The sequence below is a fragment of the Sebastes fasciatus genome, chromosome 5 (genome assembly GCF_043250625.1).
Source record: "Sebastes fasciatus isolate fSebFas1 chromosome 5, fSebFas1.pri, whole genome shotgun sequence".
Lineage (NCBI taxonomy): Eukaryota > Metazoa > Chordata > Actinopteri > Perciformes > Sebastidae > Sebastes > Sebastes fasciatus.
This window is the reverse complement of record NC_133799.1, coordinates 3708409-3722832: the sequence shown is the minus strand read 5'-3', so window position 1 is coordinate 3722832 and position 14424 is coordinate 3708409. Positions and strand designations below refer to the sequence as shown.

At 40.0% G+C, this 14424-nt stretch overlaps 1 protein-coding gene across 2 annotated transcripts; it reads right to left on the bottom strand.

Annotated features, from left to right (window-relative positions):
* Positions 1–580: 580 nt before the first annotated feature.
* On the bottom strand, positions 581–9685 carry LOC141767362 (intestinal-type alkaline phosphatase-like). 2 transcript variants are annotated; one of them, XM_074634574.1, is made up of 11 exons: positions 9529–9685; positions 8881–8997; positions 7544–7659; positions 5759–5933; positions 5318–5490; positions 4485–4619; positions 4293–4362; positions 2894–3032; positions 2438–2628; positions 2233–2343; positions 581–1451 (listed from the first exon to the last, which is right to left on the bottom strand). In XM_074634574.1, exons 1-11 carry the CDS (start codon positions 9602–9604, stop codon positions 1171–1173), a joined length of 1584 nt encoding a protein of 527 aa, XP_074490675.1. In that variant the 5' UTR covers positions 9605–9685; the 3' UTR covers positions 581–1170. The 2 variants fall into 2 exon arrangements, with proteins under 2 accessions (XP_074490675.1, XP_074490676.1); XM_074634575.1 differs by having other exon boundaries at positions 2438–2629; positions 2898–3032; positions 9529–9665.
* Positions 9686–14424: the final 4739 nt, after the last annotated feature.

Here is a 14424-nt window from a genome sequence, read left to right as displayed (position 1 = left end):
AAGAAATATAAGATCTAAGTAGCATTCAATAATCTGATTGCAGAGGGGATAAACGATCTAGAATAGCGGTTAGTTTTACAAACCGGTAAACCTTAACGACGTCCTGATGGCAACAGAGAAAATTCACTAAAAACCACATGACCAGAAGATGCTAAAATACTTTCCGCTTTACGGAGGATTTGTTGGTTACAAAAGGAATTCAAGTCTCTCTGTTGAACACCAATAATCTTAGAACAGATTTGAACAATCACTGTTGTACTTATCACATGTTCCTAATGTTTGAATAAAAGATGTGGGGTCTTTTGTTAAAGTAAGATTCCGTCATTAAGTATCACAGCTTGACCTCAAAGCACCATTTTAGAAATCTATATTTAAATGTAGCCTAATTGTTATAGGCCTAAATCACATACTTGCTTTGTGATGACTTTGAAAGATCCATACTTTTGCATTAACTGATTAAGTTAAGTAAAGCTCAAATGTTTGCTACTTGGACTCTGCAAAGACATGCTTTATGTTCTGGGTTATATGCTATGTTTATTTTTATATTAATTATCCCACAATAAATGTTGAGTCTTGTGTGTTCATTGCATATTTTTTTTTAATAAAATTATGTTTCAGTAACAAGATACTGACAAGCCACTTAAACACAATTAGCATAGGCTAATTATAATAGAGGGTGACGAAAATGTGACTAGTTCTAACCTTTTAGAATAAGCATTTTGGCTATCTGTATAGAGAAAGAGAGGCCTGGAAAGAGATAGGCCTACAATAATGACAATTACTCTGTTAAGTTGTAGGACAATGATTCTCCCACAAAGAACAAATGAAAGCATGACATATTGAAACATGAAAAGAGGGTTTTTTTACATTTTTTTTATCTAATATGAGAAAATTACTCCTTTATTCAAAATATATATATAAAAAATAATTACAACACCATTTTTTATAAAAAATAAACTCAATGGAGTGTTAAAAGTCATGGCTCTGATTGATTGATTTTTTACAACAAGGTTATCTGAACAAGATAAAAATGGCAGTGATCTCAAAGTTGTGCAACTATACAGCTCTTAAATTCCACACAGAAAACACGATGAAAGGATTATTAATATTTCAATCAAAATGTCAGATAGCACAGTTATTCCAAGGTCAGGACCAGGCGCCAAAGTCATCTCAGACAGAGCAGAGGGAGAGGAGGAGGAGGCCCATCAGGAGGACCAGCAGGCTGGGGTGGATGGATCCAGCGTGGCTGGGCTGCAGGGGTTCGGGTAGCTCGCAGTTCTCGTAGGGCTCCAGGCAGGCAGCGTAAGCCATGACGTGGGCAATGTAGTTCTGCTCCTGGACCCCGTGGAAAAGATGTGACATGGGACCTTTGGCGAAGATGGCTACATCCTCTATGCCATGGGTCTCTGATGAAAGAGGGACAGGAGCCTGCTGCTGGTAATCCTTATCCGCTGAGGAAGAACGGGACAAAGGAGCATTATAGTAGCTATATCGGGGTTTTCTGGCACATAGACAAATAACAATATGACTATATGATCAAATCCAATACAGCTAAACTGAGTCAGATCTTTGACACAGTATCAACAACAAGGGAATAACATACGTTTTACTGTTGTATTCATTGCAGAATTGTATCTTTGCATTATGTTGTAAACGATCAGTCATAACATAAGGTAGACAGTTTTTACAGTATTGCACCAAGTTTTTGGACAGTATTTGACACTTCTTAATGATTATAGGATGATAATGTTATAGTATTTTACAGTATTTTATATTACATGTAGTGCTTATAATATAACAACAGTTATTGTGTTGGTATTTAAGTTCTTCTGTTTTTATTTGTAGCTGGAAAAAATATCTATGGCATCTGCTGTGATCCCTTCATACATCAAATGTTTTTGCAAATAATATAATATTTACAAAGCTTTTGCACAAACAATATCTGGCACATTTCACATAGAGGAGACAACAGATACTGTGTGGAAGAACAGGTGTTACATTATAGAGTTGCTGTGCTTTCAAAAGAGCCAACATTGACTTGGAGCTATAACACATTTTTTTTATATGAGTGAGCAGGTGGTGGATCATCATCATCTTCATCGGGACATTCCTGTCACTCTACACCTAGATTCAGTTCTTCTTCGTGCCTCTACAGTAGGTATGCTCTTACACCACAAGATGGAGCTACTAAATTACTTTGTCTTCCTTAGAAGATTATCAATGCACACTTACATGAAATTGATTCATTCATATCTGGGCGAGTTCCAGGCTCGTATCCTGGTCCATTTCCATACACAGCAGTGGTGAAGTGCTTGTTGTCCTTAGCTAGTGAGCGAGACACCCCTGTAAATCACAGGACAAAAACAGGTTTGTTCAAAATCAGATGATATAACCTCCCTCAGCTCAGCTCTTATCAAATTCTAAGAGTGCATTTTACCGAAAACAGAGTTTCCTCTGCCGGAATATCCTCCATAGGCGAAGACGTGGGAGTGGTCAGCAGTGACCACAGACAGGGTGTCCAGCTCACTGGTGAGTTCAGCTGCTCGCCCGATCGCCCGATCAAACTCAACAGCCTCATTGAGAGCCATTTTGGCCTTCCCGGCATGGTGACCATGGTCAATTCTTCCACTTAAAGTCCAAAAGGAAGCAATTGACTAATAAGCATCAGCAGAATATCTCATATTAGTAATTCAGAATTGCAAGTTGGTAAATAAGTACTACAAGCCACAACTAAAATGATATATCCTCTATGAAAGGTGAGAAATGTTTTGAAATAAAGAGTGTTTAACATTTAACAGTACATTTATGGTGGGAAGGCGACAGTTACACTGACAGTTTCAAGATGAAATGGTTGTTTGCTGTCTGGGAAATATGCATAGAAAACAATTAACACTTATCTTCCACAAAGAGGTAAAATCCCTTTGGGTTCTTGCTGAGAATCTTAATTGCTTTCTCCATCATCTCCGTAAGGGAGGGGTCCATGGACGGATCACGGTCCAACTCGTAGCGGCAGTCTTTGGGCTCAAAGAGACCTAAATGCAGAAACAACAAGCCTCAGATTGAAGAAATACATGCTCATTTTTTCTTTTAATAGAGCTGACAGTGTTAGTGCCACGATATGATTAAATGTGCACAATGTGAGTTTTTCTGCAAAATAACAACTTGTGTTATGGCTCTAAATTGCAAAGCAATTGAGGCTGCAAAGAAGAAGATAATCTTATGATTTTTTTAATCAAAACCCTGTTTGATTCACCCTATTTCGCCAAGGACAGCTCAGGCAGTCATTTAAGCACCAAATATTTAGGTCAGCAGAAGATGTCTCATAGAAGTAGTGTACATCATAATAAAGCTGGGAACCTAAAGATTAATTTGTTCTAGTCATGAATCAGAAATAAACACAAATTAATTAATTAATTAATTAATTAAAATGAATTGTTCAAGTGTATAAGGGTTTAAAACATTATGATAGAAGTATATGATGTCCATCCCCATGCTCTATGTCTCATGAGTTGATACCATTTGTTACACAGATTTGGTGCTAAATTTAATAATTTTTACCATTTGAGAATTGATTAAAATGATCAATAATCCCTCTAAAATACCACGTTAAGACATCAAGACCTTGAGGAACACCACAGAAAAAGCCATGCTGTGATTTGGTTTCAAAAACTTTTGACATTTTAAGATTTCTGCAGGAATTGCATTTTTCTGCGATTGGATGGTGAGCACTTCTGTTCTGGAAACTGCTCAGAAACCCCCTTATTGTCAACATAGATAGGAAAGCCATCCATCCTCTGAATGCTCTAGGTCTGTAGTTTGTTGATGTAAAGTTTCATGAGGCTGTGATTATCTTAGCGGTCACCACAGGTCATTTTATACAGTGAGGTCCAATTTTAAAAAATGGTCTCAATGCAATGAAATGATTACTATGGGGACTAACATCATCACATATAAATGCAATTGGGCTTATTGGATCCACAAGAGTCTCAGCTTTACAGTGATACCCAATTTATGTAATTCAAAGACTGTTTAGAGACCCCATTATGCAGAAATATTCAAATACATCATTTTTAGAATAGGCGAAAATAACACAATTTTACTGCATGAAAAAAACTCCATGGTTTTTGCCCCAAACTGCATGTGATTATCATAAAGCAGGCATGTCTGTAAAGGGGAGACTCGTGGGTACCCATAGAACTCATTTTCATCCACATATCTTGAGGTCAGAGGTCAATGGACCCCACTGAAAATGGCCATGCCAAAGATTGTCAAAATGGCGAAATAGTTCTTACCTATCAGGAAGTCTGTTTTTGCAGGATCGACTGCATCGAATTCAGATTTGTTCCAAACATATTTAGCATTCTGTAGGTAATGAATAAAAAACAATTTATTAGACGTTTTTGGAAGGGTGGTGGTGGGGGGGAGGAATCTTTTTTTAATAACTTATTTAAAAAAGACAAGTTGCAGCCAGAGGGACCATTTACCGTTTTGTTCTTCAACCACTCCGTAACAAGGTTTTTTCCATCATCTCGGTCTCCTCTATACGTTGAATTCTCTGGATACTCTGGGTCTGCGACGTCTCTTGGAAACATGTACTGACGACCTCCACCAAGAATGACCTGGATCAAGAGACAGGGCGACAGTTTATATATATTTCATGCATTTTAAGCTTTTAGCAGATTCTCTAAACCAGAGTGGTGTCTGATGCCTACCACCCGTGTGCTGCCCCTATAGTTTACTCTGCAACAACCACCGTTTGGGATGCTAGTTTAGGCACGTTGTAGTGCAAGGATCACATCAAACATTGAATCCCATGTTGTCTGGTAATGATCAAATTGTGGTCTTATTAATAAAATGTTTATGAAGATGAATATTTAAAAAAACATTATACATCTACAGAGCCTTTAGAAAGGTGCTGAATAAAAGTATGGCTTTTCCTGAAATACATCTTCTGTGGAAGATATCAGATATTTGATTCCCACTTCTAACAAGGCTTCTGGGCCAATAATATAACGACGTTGGTATCACATGGTCTCTCTGGGTCGTCAGTTAGTGTGGAAAAAACAGATAAACGGCTGATATTGACGGTAAGTGCCTGGCAACGACTTGTTGTGAAGTAAATGGACCTAAAAGCACCTTTAATATGGCTTCCTGATGATGACTGAGTTCATTTTGTCAAAGGAAATTCTCTGTCATCCAGGTTATAGACTTGTTGTTTGGTTTTTGTTGTTTTGTCAGGAGAGAGATTGTACATATAGCCACAGATATGACATCTATTGAGTCATGCTCTAGAAATACCATCATTTTTAAGACTTACATTTATCTCTGTGTTATAAACTAGCTGGTAAGCAATGTCATGGCAGCCATTCTCGATCGCCTCAGCGGTGAGGTCGGAGTCAGAGTACCAGTTTCGGTTGGCAGTGTGAGCGTAGTTTGCACCAGGAGAGGCATGCTGCACTCTGGTTGTAGTCACAATTCCCACAGACTTTCCTGCAACACACAGAGAAGCTGTGATCAAACATGTTTTTACTATAGACATGTATACCTATGAGACATTAAAGAAAGTTATGTAACACCAAAAACAAGATTGATATTTGCGTCAAACCATATTAAAGACAGATATTATCCACGGCAGACGCAAAGTCATAGTCAAAGTAAATGTCCTTGACACATTAACAAGGACTCATCCAAACAGTATCAGAGCAGATGTCTAAATGAAACCAGTATGAAGTAAAGCTGTGTGAACCTGAACCTATACCTGCTTGCTTTGCGCGGTGCAGAACTGATGAGACTTCGTTTCCTTTGACAGTACTACAGTTGTACCTTGGGCAGGCGGCAGAGACACCCATGGTGCCGTAGTTGGCCTTCACACCACAACAGTAAGCCGTGGCTGTGCCAGCGCTGTCTGGCATCTGCTGGTCCACATTGTACGTCTGCAGGGGCCAAATAAATTCACACACATGCATGAAACCTACAGTAGGCAGAATGTTTTTGGCATCATTGGGCCTAAAATGTATAATAACCTTTCAGCATATTGTGATTCAAGTATTCTGGTAGATAACTAGACTTCTGCTCCTCCTCATGGCTCTGTTTTCAGGCTATAAAAAATCCATCCTGTGACAGGAGACTTTCCAGGTCATTTCAGAGAGAGAGCGTTCCTATTGGCTGATCTCCGTCTGGTGGGCGGTGCTTGGTATTTCCTTAACTGATCTCAACATGGCTGCCGGCCGGGTCACAAACTTTCTTATTTTACAGCTAAACAGTACACTACAAGATGTTTGAGGCAAGAAATAGGCATTACAGTAACAGAATATTGATTCATATTTGATCAGCGCTGCCTAGTTTGACTGTTTGGTCGGAGTTCACAAGTGATTGACAGCTGCTCAGAGACAGCAGACTCCAGCTCGGCTCTGATGGCTGTTTTCCTCCGGTCTGTGAAATCTTGCAGATGCCATTGGGAACACCGGAGGCACATGATTACTTTCTGTCAGGATATAGTGACCGTTTTATAAAAATAACTTTTTGTAATGATATTTGCTCCAATTCTACCCACTGCTGCTTTAACATGAGCATTTATCATCTCGGGCGTTTAGCAGCATCCAATTACTTACACTGAGATTATATTCTTGGACTAGGTGGGCATGTACATGTACCCCGTGTTCCAATCCACTAACTCTAATTAAAGTTATTTTACATGCCTAAGCTTCTCATCATAAATCACATCCACGGTGGACAAATGTTACCTTATTATTATTCATGCTGACAACGCTGCTTGCATTTCAGATGGCATTGTCATTTCATGAAATTTGATGGAATTGTGTTGCAAGCCAAGAATCAGAGCCAAGACACATTGATAACTACTTGTGTGACCATGGCATGATTATAATGACTACCTCCAACCTCTAAATACAGTCTGTTCACATTTAAACTCAAATCTTTCTTCAACTTCAGCAGAACACATAAATATATTATTATTAGCTTGTTAGTGTGGTATAACGTACAGGCAGCTCAAACAATGTCTTTATTCTGAACAACACTGCTTCACATCCAATCATTCTGTAGTCAAAGTTGTTTTGTTGACTTCCAATCAAATTGTCAAATGTCGGTTTGGGTCAGGCGTACTCCTTGGCAACCCTTTTGTTTAGAGGTGGGTAATCACTTTGAAAATAAGAAAGAAAACTCGCGCTAACTGTGAAGAAAGGAATTAAAATTGTCCAACCTAGGTAAAAATGTGGGTTTAAAAATGATGATTGCCAGTGTTGGCATTACATCACAAGTTTAGTTATACAATAAAACAACATGAAGCATCATTGCTAAATACAACATGTGAGCTACTTCCTAAGAATTATTTGTGAGTTGCTTTAATGCACACATCGCTCCATGATAATGTAATAAATATGTGGTGTTTTGCATAAATGACAAAGAAAATCCTAATTCTAGTGGTTGTTAGTAAGCATGGTTGAAGTACTGCTGCCGATCTTCCGAGAGTATAACATTCCTACAGTATGTAGCAGTCTGAATGTGTTGGTCACAGTGGGCTGACCTTAGACAGCGCCAGGTGAGGGAAGGTATCCATAACCAGACTGGTCTCCTCCCCAGAATGTCCCGCCAACTGGCCTTTGAGGATGCGGGCAGCGGTCACTGTCGGTACCCCCATACCTGGAAGCAGGTGGAAACACACCTGAGTGTTAGATAACCTGGGCCAGGCAGACACAGGGCTGCCATTGTGCTCCGTGAACCTCATAAGGCTCAGCTGATGTGAGAGTTTAAAAGGTGGTGAAAGACATCTGAGTTATTTATCACAAAGTGGTGGTTAGGAACTACATTTGCCGAAACAAATTACCTATTTTTCCTCTGGGTCTGTTTCCCATGAGGCCATTAAGTTGATTAAGTTGACCGTTAGATTAAAGATGCCTTTGAAAATCTCAAATATACTGTATTTCAACATAAATCAGAGTTAAATTACTGCCCGTAGCCAAAGTTTCAGGTCAAATATGTCATTCTTCCTTATAGTATTGATACACGTCATTAACGTTGTTCTCATAAACATGTCATTACGGGGTAAATAAATGTTACTGATCAATCCCAAACACTGATAACATCTTCATTGCGTTGCTATCAGCAGGTATGTGGGTTGGGGGTAGTTGGAGGCAGCTGTAACCATAAATCCATTGATCTATAAATGTTTAATTTGTGCAGTGGAGTGTCCAGATACTGTTACTGGATCATGTAGTTAACAGAATGTGGTGAACAGCGTTTTATCTGTGTGTTTAGTCCCGGGTTAAGGCTAATGTTTAAATATGTTGTTTGGCTTCTTTACACAGGATTCACTGTTTATTTTTCTTCTTTTTACCTAAATATAGGGGGAAAAGTTCACTTTGCTCCATTTTTGTGAGCAATTGTTCAGTTTACATTCACTCAGCGTAATCTGATCCTACCAGTTTAGAGATATTAGTGTTAATGGGAGTTGAAACTAATTTAATAAGCGACCAGTTTCTAAAACTTTAGCTATACATGGGGCTTTTTTTTAACTTGTTGCAGTGGTATACATTTCTTTGGTGCTCAGATCAGTTAAGGACACAATGTGGAAATGGCTTGGCTACACATGCAGTGTAGACTGTGGTTGAGCCTCAGTTTATTTTGGCTTTTCCAAGCAGTAATAACTGCTGGTGATCAAATGTCAACATTCATCTCCTTCTACCCGTAAACCCATGCTTTTTGGGGTCACATTTGGTCTGCATTGCATTTTCTCTCTCTCTCTCTCTCTTGGTGAACTACACCACAATAATGACGAGACTCACACTTTCCAGCTATAATGGCTTCTTCAAATCAAAGACACCTCTTTAATGGTGGGAAAAGCTGCTTTTTCATCATACTCACCGTCCCCCAGGAAGAGGATGATGTTCTTCGCTTGGTGAATATTAGGTTGAATATTCAAGGCAGTGTAAAGAGCCTGCCTCCCTTTGTTGTTCCAGTAGCTGGCCTGGAGCTCTTCGTCTATAAGCAAGAAAAATACAATATGATGGTGTCATCCACAATCACAAGGCGCTTAATTAAACGCGCTTTTACATTTTAAATCTATATTTGCCATCCAGGTGATGCTTTTATTTAGTGTGACTTGCAATAACAGGTGTATAAACACCAATTCTTACATCACTGCCATTTGAAATAAGAAATACAATGAGCAAAGTCATTACGGACACATCCTCATGACACTGGAATATATACAAGACAAAGAAGCTGAATGAGAGATAAGAGCAAAGGCTGATTATGTGACCGTGCTAAGTCACTGCGAGTTTTTTTAAACACTCTGTTATGTATAAAAATGGTTGTAACAATTGACTATTATTATTGTTTTTGCATGTAAACTTTTTTCTTTCTTGAATTGAAAGTTGATATGTGTACTGTAAAAAGGTACGTCTTTGTTTTGTCCTTGAAATCAAGTTGTAAAAGTTCAACCTGAATTCTGAAAGAAAGCATTCTTAGTCTATTTTTGTCCAACAGCAGCAGTATGTAACAGATCCTTACCTGAAACAGACAAAGTCCATGGCACTGAAATAAAAATCAATAATCCAGTGAAAATGAGTTTATGTCCGCTGGCCATGGCGCTGACTGTATGTGGATTAAAAGAAAGTAGAGGAGTGCTTGTCCTTTATAGCTGCAGGCAAGGAGCAAAGGGCACATGGAGGAGCCTTTCAACATGAGCAACAAAACACTCTATTTGTTTGACAGCGCAATGAATGTGTAGGGGTTCTACTTTGGTAGGTTTTGGTTATTAGCAAATTAATTAATAAATAATAATATAATTATTAATATTAATAAAGATTATCAATAAACATCAATAATAAACGGGGCACCACCCTGGAATCAGGGACCAATGACCAAAACGTTAATATAGTCTCATTATATATGCTAGACTATCAATTTGGAACGTTGATTAATAATTAAATTAATAACTATAACCAAAATAGATAGTAAAGGTTGAAGGATATTGGAGTTCTTGACATAGCAGAGGTTGGCAGTATTCACTCTTGTGCAACATTAAAGAGACCAGCATGTATATTCCACAAACATTTATTTACAAGTTAATAAAGGTTCAAAACACAATATTAATCTAACTAAATAACTAAACTAAACAAACCAAACAAAGTGTGTGTGTGTGTGAGAGAGAGAGAGAGAGGGGGGGGGAAACAAGATGGGTTCTTGTCTCAAAATGTCTGTATGGCCTACAAACAAGATGGCGGGCACTGTAAAACTACAAAGATGGCTGAATCAAAGATGGCGGAATCAAAGATGGCGGAATCATAGATGGCCATCAGCATGTCACCACATGACCTCTTTGTTCTTCTGAGAAGAAGGACAGAGAGGGGGGTGATGTGGGGTTAAGATTATCTGAAGCTGTATGTTTATGTTTAACTAATTCACAGTTTCTGTATGTGATCTTTATGTGTGTTAGATCTGCAGTGGGTTAGAAAAGATGGTTAGTTTGCATGCAAGACCTTGTCTATGTGAAGCATAACTAAACACATCAGATGTGGCGAAGCCAGTTACCCAAAAATCAAATACAGATAAATCAACACAGTCAAACTCAATGAATAACATTAAACCAAATCAATACAAGTACTTTCTAGAAATCAAAGTTGGACAGTCTTGCTCAGCCCTGTGCGATTGCTAATGCTAAGGCCCAGTACGTTACCAATCCATGGAAGAACCGGTTTTGTGATTCCATGTGTTGAAGTTGTGGTTCCAAGTCAAAGAGGTCGTCTTTGCTGTTAGTTTGGTGCTAACTTCTTTGCTTGATAGCTTGAAGTTAGCTGGTGGAAAGGGCAGAGCACTCGCGTCGTCTGCCGTTTGGTTCCTTGGTTGCAATGGCTGTTTCCTAACAGGCCATTGATCAGAACCAGAACTGTTTTGCAAGTTCTGGACTTGAGAGCCGTTCACCTCAACCAGGTCAGCCTGGGTTGAGTAGATGAAGAGCAGAGAGAGCGCAGCAGCTCACCTCTCACACGTCAGGAGAGATGAGCAGATGAGAAGAAAGAGTCGAAAGAGAAGGAACAAAGAACATTCCTCTGGTTTTGTTCTGTGTGAATTTCACACCTAGGTGTGAAATGTTACTGTAGCCAATGAGGACTGAGATGAGTCCTGTGGTCAAGGATCAGGTTACTGAGGTCATGAGGTCACTTGAAACCAGCCAGATGCTGGGTCCCTACATCCCCCCATTTGGTCTTTAAGATGTGTAACATCCTTCAAGAGCAAATCAGAAGGTTGAACAGTTCACAGATCCTTGGAAACAACCTGGAGGTTGTACAGTCCAATCCCTGGGGACAACTGAAAAGTTGTTAAATCCATGATTGAAAAAGTTCATTCAACAGTTCATTCCATTTTGTAACGTCTGGGCAGTTCATTAACCAATTGGGCATTGGTTAAGACTATCTATCCTGGCTAAGCAAGAACAGTCCCTAAGTTACAAATAAAACCAGATAAACAAATACTAACTATGTTTCTCTGTTATTTATAAGGTTAGTGAAGAACAGGAATGTTAGAGGTGTTAAGTTGTTAAGGTGAGAGGCGGAGTGTCACCTAAAACAATGCGGACAGGTGTATGACTGGTTCTGTACAGTCATAATGTGGTGTCCTAAGCTAGTGTGTGCACTAGTGATCTCTAAACAAGATACTACTAAGGAGTTGGTCCAAGTGTACTTGTAAAGTTGGACAGTGGTGTCTGAGTTGAGTTTTGTTTTTTTTTGCTGTTGCTAACAAACTCAAGTTTTCCCTAATATCTGCAAAAGAGGAAAGGAAAATTAAGGCACCGGGATCTAGCGTCAGTCTCACTGTTAGCTAGGTGTAGCTAATACCGTGGGAAGGTAGCTCTGGATCTCTCGTGCTTACCTCGTGGCTCAGGGCTGTAACGCTCCAGATAGCCAGAGGCAGAGAGGCACTCAGAGTAGCTATCACTGTCTGCTAGATTATGTCCATGTTCTGAACCTTGTTCAGAGTCTGAAATGTGGTCAGAGATGCTGTGGTCATCGTCAGACCGGTCACGCCAATTCTGGGACAGAATTTCAGAGTATGGCTTTCTAACACTTCTGTTATGTGAATGCCTATCTCTATGCAAATGGGGGACATGGCGGTTACGCTCAGTGTCCCTATGCAACCTCTTCTGACCCCCCTTCGACCTGTTGTGAAGGTGGTCTTTTGAGGTGGCAGATCTGCTTGACACGTCAGTGTTTGAGCTGGTGGGCTCAGTTAATTTACCCCCCCTTTTGGAAATGACCAGAGTTTCCCAAGCTATCTGTGTCATCTTCCTTATCTCACACAGTGAGGGGTTACCCTCATGCGTCCTTAGTACCACCTGAGTGCGTACACAGGGATGCAGATTCTGCAGAAATAAGGACTTGAAGAAAGAGTTTTCTTCTAAGCCTGGCGCATTCTTACCTTGGAAGTATGCATGCCTTAAACGTTTATAGTAATCTCTAGGATTCTCACTACGTGAATGTTTAATCTGAAGGGCTGCAAACATCGCTGAGGTCTCGTCAGCTGTGGAAGAGAATTCTTCTATCAGTGCACGACGAAGCTTACTATAGTCATTTCTGACACTGGGAGGTTGTGACTGTATAAACTTGTGCACAGCTTTAGAGCTGGTTTTCCACACAAGTTTAACCTTCTCCCTTTGGGTGGCGTGTTTTAAGTCAATTAGATTGTGATCTAATTCCTTAAAATAGTCATCAATGTGTTGATCACAGTTGCCTGGATCAAAACATTCAATGTCCTTAGCTATGAATTCCAGCACTTCGTGGCGTGGACCCTGTGGGGTCCTTTCTGCTGAAGACAAGACTAAATTAGCATTACAATGCACTGGTGCATCACATGCTAATGTCCTCTCTGGCTGAGAGGTAGAGGCTGGACAGCTGTCATCACCCTTGTGACAGAGTGGAAAGCAGGCTGAACCTTTGGAGGGAGGAGCACAGAGGAAGGTGTCATTTCTCTGTGACTGAGAAGAACATGAGGCAGGATATCTTCTTGAAGATAAACTACATGTGTCTTCACTGTCAGTTTCAGAACAATAAGTAGTCAGGTAGCTGTTCACTCTTTCTCTCGGCGGAGGTTGAGGATCTGACTTCATTCCCAAAGATTTTAAGTCGGTTGGAAATCTTTCACTTCTGAGTGGAGAGGGAGTTAACCTCTCATCGAGTGAGGAGAGCGAATCTGAGTAACCAGAATCACAGTGACTGACAGACTGTGGTGGGGAAAGACATTCTAGTCTAAGCCCTAACAATTTCTCTTTGTATTGAAAAAGAGCTAACTCTGCTGAATGCAGGTCTTCTAAGTAACGCATGGCTTTCTTATCAGCTGTCTGAACTTCATGGAGGAGAGCAGCACTTTGCGTTCTTAGGCTATCTACCTCTTTTTCCAGGGCTGCTTTACTCTGAATGGCAAGACTGGTCTGCCTGTGGAAAATCAGAAGCAAGCATTTTAACAATGAGTCTTTGGATGCGGTCTGCGCATCAAACCTGTCTGTGAGGAGCGATTCCATTTCTTTCCTGCACTCACTGAAACTCAACCTGCTGATGAGTTCAGGGCATCCAGGGTTTAGGCTCTGTGCTAGGGAAGAAATAAAAAGCTCAACACAGGGGTTCTCCATTGTTAAACCTGGAATGGAGGGTGAAACTAAACAGGATGTCTAGTAGAAAACAAAACAATGTTGTTGGCTATGGTGTTGCGCTGGCAGACACCTTGTGGTGTAGTTTGGGAGGTACACTAGCAAAACGACAATACACTGGCCTACACTATGGGGGGTAGCTCCCTGTGGAGTAGCTCCTGTGGAGGAGGGGACCAACTAGTGACTCTAGTGGGCATCAACAAAAGGCCAGTAAAGTAAACAAAGGTTTATAAAATAAGTTTGCTTACACACAACATGCACTAACTGAGATGCAGGGCAGTAACAGTTGTGATGATGTTTCTTAAAGGTGACTCAAGCTGGAACATGTGGAAGTAACAGCTAGGTTGCAAACTTATATCACAGGGCTGGTAGCACACTGTGGCTCTTATCTTAACTCAGGCTGTGGAATGCTTGGCAGTTACACAGCAGGGTACAAGCTCTCTATGTTACACAGGGCCGGTGGCACGCTGTGTCATTAAAGGAACACTTAGATTTACAGCAAAATATGACGACTAGACTAGATTGCATTGAATACGTGGTATTCAAATGCTGAACCAAAATTATTTCAAGTTCTACAGCGTAGGTCAACTTGAATTAGCAGCAAAAGCAAATTATTAAAATTAACACCATAAAGGCTTAAAGTGTTAATACTCAAAATCTCTCAAATAAACAATTCTAACCACAATGTACTTGTTTAAAAGTACAGCTTGACTTCTACTCCTGTGGAAGACTAGTGGTGTAGAATGTAAACACTTTTGGTTTGT

Excerpts from the sequence above, each read along its gene's own strand:
- LOC141767362 (XM_074634574.1), bottom strand. The coding sequence starts at position 9,604 with ATGGCCAGCGGACATAAACTCATTTTCACTGGATTATTGATTTTTATT. Across the intron at positions 3,033-4,292 it reads AAAAACAGACTTCCTGATAG|GTCTCTTTGAGCCCAAAGAC; the intron begins GTAAGAACTATT and ends TTCTGCATTTAG. Across the intron at positions 1,452-2,232 it reads TATGAATGAATCAATTTCAT|CGGATAAGGATTACCAGCAG; the intron begins GTAAGTGTGCAT and ends GTTCTTCCTCAG.